General features: G+C 42.7%; 1 protein-coding gene across 4 annotated transcripts in view; it reads right to left on the bottom strand.

Moving 5' to 3' along the window:
* Window positions 1-1295: 1295 nt before the first annotated feature.
* The window catches only part of dysf (dysferlin, limb girdle muscular dystrophy 2B (autosomal recessive)), a 155194-nt gene continuing 135798 nt past the window's right edge, over window positions 1296-20691 (bottom strand). For all 4 annotated transcript variants that reach the window (XM_050067920.1, XM_050067919.1, XM_050067918.1 and 1 more), the window contains 5 exons: window positions 15716-15815; window positions 11439-11611; window positions 11166-11275; window positions 10905-11052; window positions 1296-9177 (listed from right to left, as the gene is read on the bottom strand). In XM_050067920.1, coding sequence (XP_049923877.1) covers window positions 9121-9177; window positions 10905-11052; window positions 11166-11275; window positions 11439-11611; window positions 15716-15815 — 588 coding nt within the window. In that variant the 3' untranslated portion in view covers window positions 1296-9120. The remainder of the gene's footprint in view (window positions 9178-10904; window positions 11053-11165; window positions 11276-11438; window positions 11612-15715; window positions 15816-20691) is intronic.

The following is a 20691-nucleotide window of genomic DNA, read 5'->3' on the forward strand; positions in this document are numbered from 1 at the left end:
TTTTTACGCTACGTAGGGACATTTCAAGCCGTATTTGTGGCAACAAAAACTGGGTATTTTTTTACGCTATGTAGGGACATTTCAAGCCGTATTTGTGGCAACAAAAACTGGGTATTTTTTTACGCTATGTAGGGACATTTCAAGCCATATTTGTGGCAACAAAACTGGGTATTTATTAACGAGATGTTGTGACATTTCCAGCCAAGTTTGCCGCAACAAAACCTTGAATTTTTTACAAAGACATCGGAACATTTTCAGCTGTGTTTGTGGCAACCAATTGGTTATTTCTGAAATGTTGGGACATTTCTTGTGTTTGAAGTGACAAAACCAGGTATTTTTAACGCTATTTTGGGACATTTTGAGCTGTGTTTGTGGCAACAAAACTGGGTATTTTTAAACAAGACGTTGGGACATTTCCAGCTGTGTTTGTAGCTACAAAACCGGATAATGTTTAATGAGATGTCGAGATATATCCAGCTGAGTTGGTGCGGACAAAATTGGGTATAGCTTACAAGATGTCAGGACAGTTTCAGCTGCATTAGTTGCGACAAAACCAGGTATTTTTCAACAGGATGTTGGGACATTTTCAGAAGTGCTAGTTGCAAGAAAAGTAGGTATTTTTTTAGTGAGATGTTGAGGACATTTCGATTTATGTTCTTAGATACAAAACCGGATATTGTTAAATGAGATGTCAGGATATATCCAGCCAAGTTTGGGTATTTTGGATATTTTTTACAAGACGGGAAAGTTTCAGCTGAATTTGTTGCAACAAAACTGGGCATTTTTTTAATGGGATTTCGGGATATTTCTAGCTGTGACTGTTGTGAAAAAACTGGGTATTTTTCAACACCACATTGGGTCATTTCAAGCTGTATTTGTGGCAACAATACTGGGCTTTTGTTAAGGAGATGGCAAGAAATTTCCAGCCGTATTTGTTGCAACATGACTGGGTATATTTTAATAAAACGTCAGGACATTTCCAGCTGTGTTTGTTGCATAAAAAACAGGTATTTTTAGCCAAAACATGATGTTTTGCTAACTTTAACCAAGTGGTTTTTGGCCTAAACCTAACCACATGTTTAATACAGAAGAAAAAAACAAACAAAAAACAGAACAAAAAAACAAAACACTTAAAAATACAGATAAACGATGCTTATATAGCTGGTATGTTGCCATGGTATAACCAGAATAAACATGAAGAAACTGCAATGTTTGAACTCAACACAGAGGCAAGGTAATACACAATATGCACATGTTTTCTGTGACATAAAGAAACACACTGTGCGCTGATCAGAAATGCAGTTTATTGATAATACTGACACAATGCAGTGCACATGGTATTGCTTTTTTTGCAGATATGAAGTCAAATACACGTCATGTTTTGGAATACATTCAGTCTGTTTCTCCCAGAATACATTAAAATATCATCAATACTGTCGGCCACCTTCTACCACATCAACAACAACAACAACTTAAGAGACTGTCACGGTGCTGTTCATGTAAAAACACTCATTCAACTTCAAACCAGTTTTTGTTTCCAGTTCCTGTACGTGTTATTGTTTAGTGCAGTTTTACGGCAGAGGGATGCTTGTGTTGTCGTGTACATCCAGAGAGGAAAGCTTTTTGTTGCAGCAACAGGAATCACAGTCAAATCTGGCCTATGTCTTTGTTTCTGCTTTTATAGTTCAGTGCAAGTTATAGGGTTTAAAAAAAAAAAACAAAAAGAAAAAGAAAAAGCTTTAAGATTTGCAAACGTGCATTTTTGCACATGTAAAAACTGCATTTTGGAGATTTTATTTTTTCATCCCCTGAAGAATAGTTTGACATTTTTTGAGATATGCCTATTCTGTGCAGACGTAACAAAATCCACCTACCAGCAGCTCTAAAGTCTTTATGCTAAGCTAAGCTAATGGGTAATGTAAAGACATTAAAGTGGTATCAATCTTATATGTAATACTATGAAATAAAGTAAACATATTTCCTAAAATGTCAAACTATGCCTTTAACGAGTCGTTTCAAGAATTCAAACTTCAAGAAAAAGAAAATCAAGTGTTGCTAATTTGCACAGAATAATCACACGTTTACTCTGGTCAAGCCCCGATCAGTGATGTCATAGCAGGTATTCTGACCTCGACAGCTAATGGAAAAATAATATAGCGACGTCACAGATTGGGGTGTGGCCAGAGGTGAAAGTTAGCTAAAAGTTTCAACCCATCAGAGATTGGTTAAGCAGTTTAATTCAGTGCATAGCCACCAAAAAAACGACAAATTTTAATTAAAATTTTTGGGTGAATGCTCATTTAGACAGCAGCAAGCATCATGAAGGCAACTGGAAGTCGTAGCTATTAAAAAAACAGCATTTTGGTTGTTTGCGATCTCTCTGCTGAGGTTAGTGTTATGTCAAGGCAGCAAAGCTAAAGGCTAAAGGCACGTTGCATTTACTGACAGGGATAACATCGGGGCAAAACAGTGCTGAATTCATGTTTACTTTGCGGTACGAAGGCATCTTGGAATAAAATAATAAAGAGCACTTTCACTGATAATGACAGGATTGTCAAATAAGGTTTCTCCATTTTGAGGCTTCGTGGGTTTACATCAGCAGGACGTTTAAAGCTCTTTCAAATATATAACTGCAGATACTTCAACACACTAACACAAGTAATACACTTACAAAAAAAGTCAATAAACTCGTCATCTGTTCAGGCAAACACCCAGACAAAAATCTAAATACAATTTTCTCGTCCACGTCCTCACAGGTATCTCGTTGGCTTTCATTCAAGCGCAGCGTGCAAATTCTCGACCGAGCTGAACCATTTTGTGTCACTTTGTATCATCTAAAGTGAAGAAGAAGACACCTATTTTATTTTTTCTGCCTTGTATCTGAAGACGCATTTTCAGCAAGTGGTAAATTTCAGTCTTCACTCAAACTTCAAGGTTATTTCTTCATGTAAACAGCTTGAAGAATCACAAACTGAGCACAGCGTCAGTTCAGGCAGGACACGATGTCATGCTCAGCTCACATCCCAGCTACATCAGCTGATCTCAAACGGCCCAATCAACTGACAAGGGGAGTCAGCTGATAGATCACATGATTCCTTTATATGCAACCACTTGGCGAATCTCATTCAGGGCGCCCTATTTAAACTGCTCTGGCCTGCCTGCTGTTGCTGCTTCCTCTGCAAGCTGCTTTGCAACCCACCTCCACCCCAGCTCCTCCTTTTCATGCTGTGTCTGACTTATCAGTGTCATTTCCGTTTGTCTTTGATGCTGCTCTGTTCTGTTCCCGTGGGGTCTTTGCTGCTGCTCTCCCTGCCTTAGGCTTTCCATGTAGGCGCATGGAAGGGCAGTGAGGTGTGCTCTCTCTGCCTTAGGTTTTCTTCGTTTGCATGTAGAAGGGCAGAGAGGTGTGCTCTCTCCACCTTTGGCTTTCTGTGTAGGCGCATGGAAGGGCAGAAAGGAGTGATCTCTCCATCTTAGGCTTTCTGGGTAGGCCTGAGGAAAGGCAGAGTGGCCCCAGAACAGAGCTATACCGCCAAATATAATACTGCAAATGAAAATAAAGTTTTATTTGGCTAAAGTTGTCCTGACTGAAATCACGTATTTTGGACAGAGAGGTGGCCTGAACCAAAGAACACCAAGCAGGAAAACCCAACCATTCACCCAACAACAGCTAAATACCCTAAAGTACGAACACTAGTTAACACTGATAGTAAAATAAAAGCTATCAAATGCTTCAAACAACTTATTTCAAAACAGATTTTAGTGTCTCACAACCAGCTTTGTTGTGTCTAACTGCCAGTGCCCACAGGATCCGGCTGCGTCATGTTCTGGTTGCGCTACTCAGTTCTGTCGCTGTTTCAGAGTCCAATGGAAACACTTTAGGAGCGAAAAGAAGCATTTAAAATTTAGCATAGTTTCTACAAGCATAATTACACGTTTTTAGCACAGTTAGATGTGGTAACAGATGCAGTTGTTGCGGTGTGAAGCTCTGCTTCTAACTTTTGCTTTTGATCACTCATCGTGTGGATGTCAAATTCTTGCTTCGGAGACTTTCTTTTTCTTATGTTGTCTTATGTTTTCTTAACTTGGATCTCTATCTTCATCCTTGTAATACGGGATTTATACTTCTGCATCGAATCAACGCTGTACCTAAGACGCAGGCTCTGCGCTGATGTAGAGACTACACCATCTCCTACACCGCAGCCTGACGTGCACCTCCCCAGAAATGTAACTACACGTCACGGTGACACAGACCTCCTGTCTTTTTCTGTAAGCTGAAACCATTTCCCTCAGTGGAAACAAAGCTTTTATTAAGTCTTTATTAAGGCTAATTTATACAATGTAAAATGCCAAAGGCTTGTGCTAATAATGTTAGCATGTTGTACTTGTTTGGAAAACGTGTTTAGTATAAGACAGTTGTTTTGTTGGTGAACCTTGTGAGTTGTAATGGAGCCAAATTTGTAATGTTACCTTTGTTAAATGTTGCTGCTAGCTGCTAGGCTAATTTATACAATGTAAAATGCCATAGGCTTGTGCTAATAACGTTAGCATGTTGTATTTGCTTGGAAAATGTGTCCAGATAAAGACAAGTGTTTGTCTGTGAATGCTGCGAGTTAAGGCCAAAACACACCGGCGGCGTCATATGACGGCAGCGTCATTGACGCGAGTCAAGTGCCGCCCCCAACACACACAAAAAGCGTCGTGCTGCGGGGTGTCAACTGGATTTCTACTGCACACTCCAGTCCGCTAGGTCGTGGTACTGGTTGCCAACCGCCAATTAGAACAAAAGACGAGGAAGAAGACGGGGCGCAAGAAGAAAACACACAATGCAGGACGACCACGACAACTAGACAACAACGGTACGTTGCCTATTGTAGTTGTCTTTATGTTATTAATTAACTATGGGAGCTGGGAAGTACAAAATAGTGCTTTTTCAAGGGCGGCGACACTGGAAAAATAGGACAATAGCGTAAAGTGCCGCGGCGCAGCATGTCGACGTGCGTCGTATGGCGCCGGTGTGTTTTGGCCTTTATAGTGAAGCTGATTTGTGTACTTGTGTTTGAAATTGTCTCTATTAAGCCATGTTTAATGTGTGTTTAATGTGTGTTTTGAATCAACTTAACTTCACAGCACTTCACAGAAACCTCTGCCACCAACTAGTGTTTTGGAGGTGTAACTGCAGAGTGACACAGACACACCACCGCACAAGTATAAATGCTCACAACGGCATAGGCCCTGTGCGTAGGGTCTGCTGAATGGTAGAAGATTATCACAGCCGGATCCAGTAGGCAGTAAGAAATGCTTACATTCAAACAGGGAAGCCAAATGGTGCATAGAAAACGAACATGATTCAAACTAGACCAATGTAGTGTCACTAAATCACTAGAATACAATCAAGGCACTCCTGATTTAACTCAGGAGTGCCTTAATGCTTTTTAGTGTTCTGCTAATGAATAAAATGCACCTCAATGAGCTTTCCTTTCTTTCAGTCTTTGCATTTAGTTTGTTTCTAACCCATTTGAACTACACTGGCACTGACTGGTCTCTGCCCACCTCCAAGCAAACTGCGCAGTGGTTTCTCAGGAGCAGCACAGCGGTCTCAGCTCTGCAGGAAACAACTCACAATGCCTGACTTTATGGGCACAAGGAGACAAATGTTGACATCTGATAGCGAGCGAGTTGCTCGTGTTTGGAAAGCTGGGCCGAACGAACGGGATTCTGGAGTAAAAGTCTGGACCGGTGCTCAGATTCGATGTGCTGTTAAGTGATTTTCAAAGGTTAATTACTGTGATATATGCTGAGGTTAGCAGAGCTGGAGGTAAACCCTCTCTGACCTGGCCGGGACGACCAACTCGCTGTCCAATAAATGAGCTTGTGACTTTTGTTTACAAGGCCCGGTTGGCTCGTAATTGGCTGGTGTGAAACCCAAACGAACCAAACGGGACAAAGTCAACTTTTCCACTCCGGTGCGGACCAAAGCAAACTAACAAACGGACACGTGATCGCACCCAGCCTTTGGACTTTAGAGGGAACCACTGAGAAGATGCAGAATTAAACAAGAGAAGAAGAGAGTGGAGTTAAATCTCTCTCTTGTTTGTGTTCAGTTTCAAAAAACACACTTATGAGCTCATAAACGTACTTCAGGAAATCCTGTAAGATCTTGGGCGGATTAGTCCCTCTCCTCTAACCTTTCCTGTTCGGACTTTGTGTGTGTCTTAGTGTGTGTGTGCGTGTGTGTGTCGTCCTTATCTGTGCACATCCATCTGTCTAAAACAAACTTTCAAAGCCTAAACCACCGCCGAGATCAACAAGAGCAAATCCCTGACTTAACATGCTGAACCCTGAGAGTGCTGAAAGACTAGGCGCAAAGAGCAGAGGGAAGACGAGGAGGGTGGAGGTGAAGGGGAGGAAAGAGGAGGCAGAAATGAATAAGGAGAAGCAAGAGAAGGAGGGAAGTGAGAGTAAAGGAAAGGAAAGAGGGAGGAAGAAAACTTTAGCCAGGACAAGGAAATTAGGTAGACTCAAAGGAAAAAGAAAGGAGGCGATGGAGGATGAAGAAGAGGAGAAGGAACACAGTGGGATGCAGGTGGACACAAAAAGGAGAAGGAAGAAGAGGAGGAGGAGGAGGAAAAAACAAGAAGAAAGATGGGGAGAAGAGGACGGCAGACAGAGTTTGAGCAAGAGGAGAAGAAGGGAAGTAAGAAAAGAATGACCGGAGAGAAGCAAAGGAAAAGGAGGAAACGAGGAAGGAGGACATGAGAGGACGACGAAGAGGATGAATAACACAATGACATGCAGGAGGATGCAAAAGGCAGAAGGGAGAAAAGGAGGATGAAGGTGAAGAGGAGGAAAAAATAGAGTATGAAGTGGAAACGGAGGGAGGAGAAGTTTTATGCAGTGGGAAAGAGAAATGGAGAAGGAGATGCAAAAACAGAGGGAGGAGAATAGGAAAGGCATGAAGGGGAGGTGAAGAAGGAGGAAGATATAATTTTAAGCAGGACGAGGAAGTTGGGGAGACGCAAAGATAAAGGATGAATGAAAAAGAGGAGGAACGGCAGAAGAAAGGAGGAGGATGAAAATGAAGGAGAGGAAAAACTGAGAAGGTGGCAGAGGAGGAGGAGGGAAAAAGGAGGATGGGAAGAAGAGGTGGTTAATGCAGGAGGTGAAAGAAGTGTAGGGAGAGATGGAGGGAAAGAAGAAAGGAATGAAGGGGGGAGGAGAAATAATTTAAAGCAGGACAAGGAAGTTAAGGAGACTGAAAGAAAAAGGAGGAAATGAAGAGGAGGAGAAAAAAAAGGGAAGATGGGAAGAAGATATAATAAGATAAAGGAGGACAGAAGAAAGGACACAAGTGAGAAGAGGAGGAGAAAATGAGGGGGGTGAGGACAAAAAGGAAGGAAGGAGGAACAGGAGGACGTAGAAGACTAGGCGGGGGAGAAAAGGAGGAAGAAGAGGAGGAAAATTAAGTGGCGGGAAAGCAAAGGAGGAGGAAATGAGGATAAAAGAAAGCAAAGGTGGAGAAGTGAGAAGATGGGGAGAAGAGGAGGAAGAATGATAGGAGTCAGGAAAGGAGGAGGAGGAGGCAATGAGGAGGAAGAGGAGAGGAAACAATCTGAAAACAGGGAAATGGTAAGGCTAATGAGGAAATGGAAAGGGAAGAAGAGGAAGAACACAATGGGATAAAGGAGGATAGAAGAAGAGGTGTAAAAGAGAGGAGGAGGAGGAGGAAGAACAGGAGCAAAAGAAGAAGCAAGAAGACATTTGGAAAAGGAGGATAGAGGAAGGGTAGCAAAGGGGAAGAGGAGGAGGAGGTTAAAAAGGAAGGAAGGGAACAGGAAGGAAGGATGAAAAGGACATGGAAGAAGTCAAGACTTAGGAGAAGAGGAGGAAGAACATAATGAGATGAAGGAGGATAGAGGAGCAAAGGAGAGAGGAGGATAAAAAGGAAGAGAAGGGAAGAAGAGGAGGAGGAACAGGAGGAAAAGTAAGTGGAGGGAAAGCAAAGGAGGAGGAAATGAGGATGAAAAGGAAACGGGGAGGAGAGAAGGAAGAAAATGAGACTGGGGAGAAGAAGAGGAAGAGCACAATGAGATAAAGGAGGATAGACGAAGGTTTAAAAGGAAGGAGGGGAATGGGAAGGGAGGAAAAGGACATGGAGGGGCAGCAAAGCAGGAGGAAAAAAGAAGGTGAGGCTGAGGAGAAAGAGGAAAGGGAAGAAGAGGAGAAGCAGGAAGTAACTTTACAACGTGGAGGTTAAACATGTACATGTGAGGAGGTGATTGTGAACGCAGCTTGGATTTTTAAACGCTATATTTAAACTGGTAACTTCTGAGACAAACCAGATAAGACAATAAAGCAGATAACATAAGATATCAAGTTGTACATTTAACGACTTTTCTGATTGCACTTGAAGGCAGCACATGTAGAAATGATGTCATACTGTACAGAGAATAGGATCACCATTGTTTTTAAGCTTCTTCTTCATAAACACTGAATCTTTAGATGATAAAAGTTTGACGGTTTGAAGCCGTTCAGTCACCGCTGCCTGACCTGACTGTGCCTCAGCGCCGCCGGGGGGAAACAGCAGGTGGTGAAAAGATCAGGCAACAACATCACAATCTTTGATTCTGTTTTTTTTCTTTCTCCCGAACATGGCAACGTTTGGCGATGAGCTTTTATTCCCCTTCTTCTCAGCGTGAGGGCGGAGGAGACGGAGGGACGACGAGGACGCGGGCGACACATGCTGAGATCTGATGAGAACGTTCGGTACAGTAATGCGGCGTTTGTGATGAGAGGGGAGACGGTGAAGGCACAAATGGAAAACACACTCGCTCGTCGTGTCGGAGGTGTTTGTGAACCTCGGGCACTATTGCTAATCAGGTCTATCTGTACAAAAGAGAGTGTAAACTTATCTGGAACAGTCAGACGAAAGTTCACGAGTTCATCACTGCAGTTTTCGCTCCCAACTTTAGCAAGATGTTTTAAAGACTCGGGGAAAGGAAGAAGAATGGCATGAAAACTGGTTAAATTCAGCCTCATTTCACTCGTATAAACGTTGTTCTTCAGCTCGTTTTCTTTCTTCTGTTTATTCTCTCCACTTTCCTCGTCTCTCCTCTATCGTCACTCTGCTGCCTTGGCCGGTCCGAAAGGTCCCACCATCTTCATGGCAGCGTAGTTCTGTAGGGTGAAAGTGGATGCACAAGGTTAATTTCTCTTTAATCAACTCTCATTTGCTTTCTTCTTTTTTCCCTCAGGGCAGACACAAAAGACAAATAAAAATGGATTTCAATTGTCCCTTTCTTTGCCTTTCTCCTTTTAATTTCTTCTGTCATTTCTTTATTAGTTCATCATTCATTATTAGTTCAGTACTTCATTAGTTTTTTTCTTTAGCTTATATTGGAGTTATGCTATGTAGCGTGTGAGATAGAGTATGGTGAATGTGCTAGGAAAGGTAGTATTGGCACTGCTTCTACCTGGAGCTCGCATGTATGGAGCCTGGTTTGGTTGAAGGTGGCAGTGTTGTCTGGGCTGAGAAAGCCATGTGTAAGTAAGGTAAAGGAGGTTATTGGGTTGGTGTGGGGAGCAGTGAGACCTGGCATTAGGGGAGTGTCTCTGGGACACCAGAGATCACTGTCTAGCCTCCTGGAGGTGTTGTGGGACCAACTAGACAAAACACCGGTGAAAGGAGGTTCCCGCCCGATGACCCCAAAGACATGTTAGTTATCACTGCTCACTAGTCTGTATAGTTAAGCCTTGCCATAATAGCTTATCATAGGGCTTAGTGTGTGCTGATCCTTTCTCTAGAGCACAAACTTCTTGTGTTGACTTCAATTCTCTGAACCAATAAAGCATTAAATATAAAGGACACATTTACATAATTTTTAGGGGAATGTGCAAGGACCTCTCGTGGTTCTGGTTATTCACAGTTGTTTTATACTGTTACTGACTGCTGACCCCTCACTCCAGTTTTCCAAAAATCGTCCTGGCTACAAACAACGAGCCTTGCCATCTGTTGCAGGACACATTTTGTCCTTCGTCTTGGCTCAGAGACTGACATCTATATGTAATGATCCACTGAAGTCAGGAACAATACAAGATCAATTAGTCTGAATTTCTGAGCCATCTTGACTGTGAGGGAGCAGGGAGGGACAATTCCAGTACGGCCACCTGGTTTTGTTCCATCCGCTGCGTGGTGTCATACCAAACTGGCAACCTCAGAGGCTGAAAAATGAAGCCAATGCCAAGTGCCAAAAACTGCAGTTCCTCTAATGGCCACTTGAGGGCGGCTCCAGGACCGAGTCAATCCCCATAGACCCCCCATGTTAAGATGTTCAACTTCACAGCAGAAATACACGTTTACAGCCTGGTACAAAACATGGTTTTGGTCTCTACAGATAATTTCAACATTCATGTTAACTGTGCGGGGGTGATTTTGTTTTGTAACTCACCCTTTTACATTTTATTAAGGTTTAAAGTTACGCATTGACAGTCAGATCCACAGCTCCAACCTCTCGTCCAACTATGGGCACTTCTGGCTTCAAAACACCAAGATAGCGACAGCCAAAATGCCGAACTTTAGGTTTTAAAACAGCAGTCTAGAAACCAATAGGTGACATCCTGGTAGCTACATCCATAATTTATACAGTCAATGGTTATACCACACTGAAAGAGTGTTTCACCTGCCTGATTTCACAGACTTGATTTTGATTTTGTCAAGTCTTTTAATTTTTTTTATTGTTATTAGGCCTATTTCTTGCTTTGTTTTGCTGTAGCCTACACATAAAGTTAATACCGTACAAAAGTCCAGTTAACGACATGCATCAAAAATTTGTGGCTTTGTTTGGTCATTAAAAATGCGTTCGCAAACCAATAAACAAATAATCAATGAACAGACTCAAACTCACCGGGAAGGAGTAGAGGAAGACGCCGAGGAAGAGTAAGATGAAGAAGAGAATAATGAAGAGGATGATGAACCACTTGAACCGCCTCCAAAGGATGAACTTGAGAGTCTTATAGGGGGAGGAGAACCACAGGAAGGAGGTCTCTGGGCGCCTGAGACAAGAGAAGAGGATGACGAACCATATTTGTAAGTGTGAGACTATATGTGCGTGTGAATGAGTGTGTGTGAGTGTGTGTGTGTGTGTGTGTGTGTGTGTGTGACTCACTGAGGCTCCTCCAGGTGAGGGTTCATGTTGGGTTCGTCTCTCCCGAGTCCAGCCGGTCTCTCCTCCTGCTCCTGCTCCGTCACGATCTCCAGAGACATCTCCACCTTCCCCTGAAAAACACACAACAAGCCTTTACTGGTGCGGTCCCACCTGGAGCAGAAGCTTGATGACGTAGTGACTACACGCAGGGCTAGCTGGGGAACATCTGTAGCTGGTGAGCTAACATGCTACCTGACTGGGAACATGCAATGGTTGTGTGTTTGTTTTTCTCACAGCGAGGATCTTCTCTCCGTTTTGCTCGCAGGTGCAGGGCCACCATCCTTTGACGGTCTTCTGCTCGAACAGAGACACCAGTTTATCCGCCGGCTGCTCCAGCAGCTGCAGGTTACATTTCTCTGCAGACTTGGCGGGGCGCAGCATGTGGTTCAGGTCCATCACCAGGTGACCTGAGGAGACATTTACAGTCCACTCACACAGGGCTTGAGCATGACGAAAAAGAATCAGAGACATCGCTGTGTTTCCAGTCGAGATTGTGCCATTAAAAAGGGTACTTTAATACAAAACATGATCTTCTTAACTGTAATCCAGTGGGTTTTGTGCCTCAAACAAAAACGACCACCTGGTCATGATTTAGCGAGTCATTGGTGTGTGTCCTGTGGCTGCTTAGGCACAAAAAGCAGTTGTTATTTTACAGAGACATCGCTGTGTTTCCAGTCGAGATTGTGCCATTAAAAAGGGTACTTTAATACAAAACATGATCTTCTTAACTCTAATCATGTTGGTTTTGTGCCTCAAACAAAAACAACCACCTGGTCATGATTTAGCGAGTCATTGGTGTGTGTCCTGTGGCGATTTAGGCACAAAAAGCAGTTGTTTTTGACAGAGACATCGCCGTGTTTCCAGTTGGGACAGTGCCATGAAAAAGGGTACTTTAGTACGAAACGATCTTCTTAACTGTAATCAAGTTGGTTTTTTGCCTCAAACAAAAACAACCACCTGGTCATGATTTAGCGAGTCATTGGTGTGTGTCCTGTGGCTGCTTAGGCGCAAAAAGCAGTTGTTATTTTACAGAGACATCGCTGTGTTTCCAGTCGAGATAGTGTCATGAAAAAGGGTACTTTAACACAAAACATGATCTTCTTAACTGTAATCAAGTTGATTTCGTGCCTCAAACAAAAACAACCAAAACCGAAATGACACCTACACCCTAGTAACTAATGAACAGACCACCATATATTTTCCAGATAATGTAGTTGGACTTGAACAATTCTGTCAAACTGAAAGCAGTACAGATTGAATGAATGAATAGTTCAAGTTCAATTGTTCAAGATGAAAAGAAACATTATGACTCATTTTACATCCGACGTCACTTAATTTATGAATAAAACCTGTATTAACTGTGCAGTTTGCAGGTTCAGTGTTAAATCACGGTGCTTTTTGGATGCTGAAGAAGTTTGAAAGATGGATATTATTATATTAGCCTTGAGAATCTTTTGGGAAATCCAGATCTGTATGAACCAGCTGTGTCAGCTCTCCACATAGCCAGCTCTCCTTAATGACTAATAATGGACGATCCTGTGGTAGAGGGTAGTTAGCAGAGTTTTGATCATCATTGACGTTAAGTATGGAGGGATTGTGGGTTGATGAATGGCTGAAGAGAGACTAGATGTCCACTGGAAGTGTTTTTCCAGAGCTGGCTGCAGTCTGAGAGTGTGACAGTAGGAAAATGGCTCGTGTCTGACCCTCACACCGTGCAGGGAGATTAACAGTTGGCGGCCCGAGCTGACGAGCCGAAGACAGCGAGGAATGGAAGAAATGCTTTGAGGTGGCCACACACCCACAGATCGTACGAGGTGAATAAAGTCGAGCGGGAGAGAAAGATGGTGACAGACAGGAACGGATCTGGATTCCTCATCTTCCTCCTCCTCTCGCACCGCAGACGGATGCTCCGCTCGCTCTACAGACCGTCATGGCAAAGAGAGAAAAGATGAAATGAAGCAGGAGCGGGAGTGAAAGAGGAGAGGTGCGGCAGCGGTGAGTTATTTCAAGGGACGGGGCCGGGGCAGCGTCAGGGGTGAAGGAGAGGCAGAATTTTGACAGCTTGAGAAGAGAAAATAAAACGGGCCCTTCCTCTCTGTGAAATGTGCCAACACAGTGGAAATGGAAGAGCGTTAATTCCAAAGATAAATGTTATCACAGTAGTTTGTCTGTACGCACGTTGCACATGTGGTTCCTCAGATAGATTTACCACCTAAAGCTTGGACAGAAACTGGGGAAAAACTGTCTAAAAGTCAGAGCCGATGTGATTTAAGTGTATTTCTACAACCAAAAGGCTTGTATGTATGTTTCTGACCGACTTTAATCTGAGAAATATGGACCTGTTTAGAGTAAGCCTTTAAGTATTTTAGAGCAAATTAGAATTGAAGGCTTTTAGTGTGGAAGTAAAAACACACATGATAGCTAAGATCTAACAGTGAGTGGTGCAGCTGAATCTCTTCTGTTGCTCCTTAACTGCAACTGTGCTGAATTTCATGATGGAAAAAAGCGAAGGACAATAATTCCATGTGTTTTGATTTAAGATTGAACCGGATGAGTCCAAATTCCAGCCAAAAATGGCCAAAACCCTGCTTTAAAGATACAGTATGTATAAGTTACCCCAATGTTCTGTAGTTGATGCGTTAAATTTGCATTTGTAATGTACTGATTTTGCCTTTATTTAGATTTTTCCCGTGAACATGAAAGTGCTTTTATTTTGAAGAGACAGCAGGCAAATTTGCAGGAAAGCCCAATCAGTGTTTTTTCAGCATTGGCAGTATAAAAGCAAAATCGGGGAGTGCAGCAAAATGCCGCCTACCTACTTCTGTTCATACAGAATGTGTCTTCTTTTTCGGGGCAATGGGGGGCGTGAGCAAGTAACAAAACGTGTAGCTCAGCGTGTGACGTAAACAGTGACGTGGGAGGGAAGCCGCGGCTGGTCAGTCCTTCGGTGATTCTCTCGTAGGTCGGCCCGTTGTTCACCGTCCCCGTCATCTGACGGTTAATGGCCTCTTCGTTTGCGAGGACAAGGAGGGCGCGCAATTCCTTGTCTCCCCAGTTGCTCATCTTTACAGTGTCTGTCAGGTTTGTGTTTCCCTCTTGCTACTAGCTGCTTGCTAATTCCTGCTATCAGCTGTTTCCTGTTTATCCACCGCCAGTGGCTCACACGTGCAGCGTCATCAACAGCTCCTCCCGTGGTGGAAGGGCGCCTCGTTCTTTTTAAACCACAAAGGTTCTGCCCATATGTCTACCCTACGAGGCGGAAAATTGGGCACCTCGGATCAACTCGCCAATCCGGCTCTGTGTGTCTAAACGCTCGCAGCTTGCTGGCGAAACGGCCCAACATTTGCCGAAAATCTGGCAGTGTAAAAGGGGCTAAAGAGATTACAGACGCTGAAGTAACATTGAGACGGAGATAAACAGCACAGAAAATAAACACGGAATTAACTGCATTAATTTGGGTCCAACTGTCTAATAATTCTGTGTTTTTTGTGTATTTGCTAACTTTCTGGTGTAATCAAGGTGAGGTCTAATGCCTGATTTATGGTCCTGCGTTAAATCAACAACGTACCTACGTCGTAGGGTATGTGGCTACGCAGGAGGCTCTCCGTAGCCCCCGGCGTAGCCTGACGTGCACCTCCCAAAAAATGTAACTACAGGCCGAGGCGACGCAGACCCAGCGCAGACCGAGAGGGCTGTGATTGGTTTGCTTGGTATCAACGCATTTCCGGTTCCGTATTTCCGGATTGCACCATCCCCGCCATCTAACATACTTTCTTCGACATCCAACAACTACAACTCCAGCAAGATTCTCTCTCTCTCGGTCGCCCTTGTTCACTGTGACCGGAAAAGCCGGAAGCTAAACAAAGAATCAACTGGAGACGATGATAACCATTCAGGAAAGGAACGCAGCCCCCTACCGCTCTGGCGGTGAATTGCACTGTGACGAAATGGAGTGACGGAGAAGTTCAAAGGGTTCACGATGGCATCACGGCAACGACGTAGGTACATCGTTGATTTAACGCAGGACCATAAATCAGGCTTAATGCATTTTTTGTCCTCTTTTTGTTTAATGTCTGTTTAGCTCTTAAGTTGGTCAATGGAGTTAATTTAGAACAAAATAAACTGCATTAGACCATCAGTCCAGACTTGCACTATTTTGACTGGGACGATACAGTATCTGGGGACCACTGTCACTAAATGTGTAAAAAGACATTTATTATCCAAGCATTTTGTTCATGTTTATGTATCATGGTTATCTAGCCAATAAAACCTTTGACAACCTATTAGAAAAGCAGAAATGCTAGCCAAAGATAAAATGAAAAAGGGGGATTAATGTGATGGTGATGGTTCATGAGGTCTCAACATGAAGACAGACTAAAACTTTATAAGGGTTAAAATAAAGTACGAAGGCAACACTAAACACACCAATAACCAGTGGAAACACACACACACACACACACACACACACACACACACACACCCACACACACACTCAGAGTAATGTGTTTTACCGAGGTAGTCGTCGAAGGAGAACTTGTCATTGTCCCAGATCTGGATGGTCAGTTTAGGAGGCAGTTTGGTCTCAGCTTTATCCAGACTCCAGAAATGTTCCTGCACACACACACACACACACACACACACACACACACACACACACACACACACACACACACAGAGCAGAGGAAAATAAACAAGAAGAAGTTAAGATTGACCTTTTTCTAACAGCAACGTCTGTCTTCCTATGAGCTATATCCACTCGATGTGTGTCTCTAAGGAAATTGGTTCGATATCTTTCGGAAACACGGGAAAAAAGGCGACAACCAACGTGGCAAGCAATGTTCGGATAACTGCAAGAAAATTTTTTTTTTTTAAAAAGCTGGGAAAAATGTGTACAAATGTATATTTAAAATTATGTTACAGATTTACTATTATTTTTTAAGCTCTTTTTTAGGTAAGTTCCTTGTTTGTTTTTGTAGTTTTCTTTCTTTTTTGTCTATTTTTTTTTTTAAATTTCTTACTTTTGGGGGGTCATTTCTTCTTAAAGTTGCTCATCGCCTTCTTCCAATGTTTTTGAAAGAAATGGAGCCAACTAGCTCGGGTTTCAAAGGGTTAAAAGTCTTCTTTATTACCTACTAATTTTATCTTTATTCCTTAAGTTTCTGTACTTTTTTTGGGTGTCTTCAAACTCCACAGTAACCAGTCTCTTAAACTTCATAAATCATCCGCTCATCTCTGCTTTTACTGTTTATATGCAGTCGATGCTACGATGATAAATTCTCCTCTTTGTACACGTTAGAAAAACCTGAAATAAAATTGTGTTGGACGATAAGACAGAGGAGGAGAGACGCTCTGGGAAACATGATGGGAGGCAGCTATCAGTTTGGAGCAGCACTCCATCGACACATCTCTCACTACATCACCACTTCCACACTGGACCTGTGTGTGTGTGTGTGTGTGTGTGTGTGTGTGTGTGTGTGTGTGTGTGTATGTGTGTATTCTACCTATTATCGCCTCTGGTAAATCCACACTAAACTGCCAGACAGTATCTGATCCCGTCTCAACTCTGTGCTAATGGGCTTCACTCTGCAGCTGGTGCACACAGTTTCCTCTCCTTCTCTTTCCATTCCCTCAGTCGTCCTTTTTATCTGTGTGTGTGTGTGTGTGTGTGTGTGTGTGTGTGTGTGTGTGTGTGACACCTTGGCTGTTGTTATGTTGACAAAAAAAAAAAAAGGCTTTTCACACCTGAAATAAAATCGCTCCCCTGTGATCTGCAGCAAATGTCAATACGTCACTGCAACGCTCCCAAAAATACTTGGTGAGGAGATTTTACGCCAAACTAAAAGCTGCACTTGCCAACTTCCCACAGTGGAATTAGCTTTTCTGAATTTAAAGACTTTACTAATAACCAGGACAGGTGATGATGGATTTATAGGAAGGTGAGGAGAGAGAGGGGCTTTTGGCAAAACTTTAAAAAGTCCGACGGGGGAATCCAGTGTCTCAATTAGACGGAGTGAGAATCTTTCCTCTGAATCAGGGTCGTTGAAGACTATGAACTAAACTGAGCTTCTGTTTCAGTAGAGTTATGGCTGTTTACAGTAATGTAATAAACCCATTGGCCACTTTATTAGGAACACTTTGCTAGTACCAGGTTGGACCCCGTCTTTTTTGGAGCCCATCTGCTTCAAGGTTGGACAAGGTGTTGTTGCTTCAGAGATGGTCTTCTGAAGACCTTGGTTGGAACCAGTGGTTATTTGACTTCCTGTTGCCTTTCTATCATCTTGAACCAGTCTGGCCATTCTCCTCTGACCTCTGACCTCTGGCATCAACAAGACATTTTGGCTCACTGGATATTTTCTCTTGTTGGGACCATCCTCTGTAAACCCTAGAGATGGTTACGTGTCTGGCACTTAAATAACCTTTCTTCCTCATTCTGATGCTCTGTTTGATCTTCAGCAGCTCGTCTTCACCATGTCTACATGCCTAAGTACATTGAGTTTCTGCCACGTGATTGGCTGATTAGCTATTTGCATTAACGAGTAGCTGAACAGTTGTACCTAATAAAGTTTATGCTGAGAAAGATTTGAGGTTTCAGGTGAGAAATCAAGTGTATCAATACAAAGACTCCTGAGCAGGACATCACTCTCTACACTTTTGATATGCTTTCTGTTACAGTTCATACGCCGCGCTGTCCTTTGGATACACCCGAAAATTTGACCGCACAATTCAGGCTTTTTCCTCTGAGCTCTTGGACTCAGATTTTCCTGATCTTCCTCCGAATATTAAACTGAAAATGTCAGCGATGCTTGGCTTTGGATTCACTGAGAAATTTTCTGTAACTTTACCCTCGATTGAGGCGATTATAAGGAGGCAAATAAGGCTTTTAGCAGGGCAGACACAGGGTCGTGTTTCGCTTAACAATACGTCTGATTTATACACAAACCTGCACTCTGTGTGTGTGTGTTGAAATGACTCGTCTCTGCTGACTGTGTGATGACTTCACACTCTCTCTAAATCAGAGTCTAAATCCACATCATGCTCTCACACTTCATAACAACACACACCAACACTGAGAGTAAACATACTACACCCTGTGTGTGTGTGTGTGCGTGCGTGTGTGTGTGTGTGTGTGTGTGTGTGTGCGTGTGTGTGTGCGTGTGCGTGTGTGTGTGGCTCACTTTATCCACCAACTCTGTCCAAGTACATTAAGTTATCACTCCACAGCTGTCACAAGTAAGGGTGGGACGCCGTATACGAGTGTGTGTGTGTGTGTGTGTGTGTGTGTGTGTGACTGCTCTCTGCAATATCTAGCAACATCAATCAACTTCCTCTTTGTTGCCAGACTGCTAAGTACAGAGTCTTGTTCAGTCTTCTCCCTCATTTCCTCCATCCCTCTGTCGCCCTGTCTCATTAAAGAAGCTCTACTGGTGCTAATGTTGAGTTAAATTACTGCCAAAGTTAAATTACATATTGCTGATCCAATAAACATGCACATTTCAATATAAAACTAATAATATCTCAGGCTTACAGACATATTAATGTTCTCTGGAGACGTTGTTTGACGGTTCGGTCACACATGTCGATGTACTGTGTGCCAGAAAAAAACAAATCTGACTTTAAACAAGTTTAAAAATGTGAGAATATTTTCTGAAATTATTTGCACTGAAATTGAGAGCACGATTTCATCTTCTTTATTTATAATTTACTTGTTTGTTTAGTGATACGAGGCCTGTTTAAGGGCTGCTTTTCTGTTTTGTCTTCAGATAAATAAGGACTTTTACTTCCTGTTTATTGGACTTTAAAGCTGCCATTATCAATATATACTTTATTAGCAGTAGATCAAACACTACGTGTAATGTTAAAGTGGTTGCTCAAATTGATGAAACTATGGGTCATTTTAAGCCAACTCAACTCTGGAGATTTTTGGCATTTTTTAGCACTTTAAGCCTCCATTTCTACCTAGCAGTACAATTCAGTTCAGTACGCATTTTTTTTTCCATTTCCACTGTGAAATGTTGTGGATGGTACCAAAGGAACTGTTCTGTATCGTCCCCATGTTTGGTCCCCCCTCTGTTGGGGTACCTAGCACACAGATCTGGTACTAAAAGGTGGAGCTGTGAACACTGCAGTCTGATTGGTCAATAGAGGACGGTCACTCTGCTCAGGGCTGAGTTGTGTCTGGTTTTGAGGCTCATGTAACCACTTTTCATACTGTGGAGAGTTTTATTAGTAAACTGTAACTATAAAATGAAAGGATGTTTTGCTGCCTAAAAAAAAAACTTCATTCACTGGGTCGACTGCCAGCGACTTTTAAGGCAGAACGTTAACTTGTAATGTTACTCAATGCATGAGTTGATGACGTGAATCCATCAACACACCTTTAAATTTTATATGACAGACACTTTTAGTAATGAGTGGATCTTCAAGTCTTTAAATTAATTTCAGCCAGGTTATGTGAACTGTATATATTCTAATCCTCACTCGGAGAAAAAAAAAAGCATCATGGAGCGTTGTTCCTGTGGGCTACAGCAACACTAAACCCCTGAGCTTGCCTGAGAAGGACTAAATGCACAAAGCTGCTATTTCTAAATATCCCATGGAGAGAGACTCTCACTGCAGCCTGTTCTGTGTACGATAAACGAGGTGCAGACTTCCATCTGTGTCACCGATAATGAGGAAATACAGTGAGTGCCACATTTAAGAGTACAGTTTGCAGTGGAAGCACTAGGGTCTCGGTACCATGTCTTAAGGGTTACTGTTGGTTCCAAAGGTACCATACTGAAAGTGTCTGGTGGAAACTGTGCTTTATTTTGATGTTACAGCCCGCAGCTGTAACGCCTTTAGACACCCGGGGTGTGGCAAATAAGTGAATAGAATGTGAAACCAGGCAGTAATGTGAATTTACATCAACTACTGGGATCCTATTATCTGTGTCCAGAGCAGCATCCGTCAGTCTGTCTGAGGTAAGTTGTTGTAAAGTCTCAGCTAGTATGAGCGATTTATACAGTTTCCTAGATGCTAGATCCAAAGGCGTGAATATGATATCTTTATTTACGGTGCAAAAGCTCAGAAAAACTAACCTCATTCAAAAAAAAAGTTGCTTTTTAAATGAAATTTGATAAAATTTGAGTAAATGCAGATTTAAAGAATTGAGCATAGCGTTATTTCAGGCTCTGTTACCAGGGGGTCTTTGCTGCTGCTCTCCCTGCCTTAGGCTTTCCATGTAGGCGCATGGAAGGGCAGAGAGGCCCCTGAAGAGAGTCCTACCACCAAATATAACACTGCAAATGGAAAAAAAAGTTTTCTTTGACTTAAAGGGAAATTTCGGTTTATTTCAACCTGTCTCCTATCGTCTTAAATTTGTTTCAAGTGACTAGTGACATAAAAACAATAGTTAGCATGTTAGCCGTTAGCCTAGATACAGCCGGGGCGCATAGTAGCGTCAGACCTGTTAAAACGTAAGAGAACGGGCAACCTTCAAGTGCAAAGT

Source organism: Epinephelus moara, chromosome 17 (genome assembly GCF_006386435.1).
Source record: "Epinephelus moara isolate mb chromosome 17, YSFRI_EMoa_1.0, whole genome shotgun sequence".
In the NCBI taxonomy this organism is placed as follows: domain Eukaryota; kingdom Metazoa; phylum Chordata; class Actinopteri; order Perciformes; family Serranidae; genus Epinephelus; species Epinephelus moara.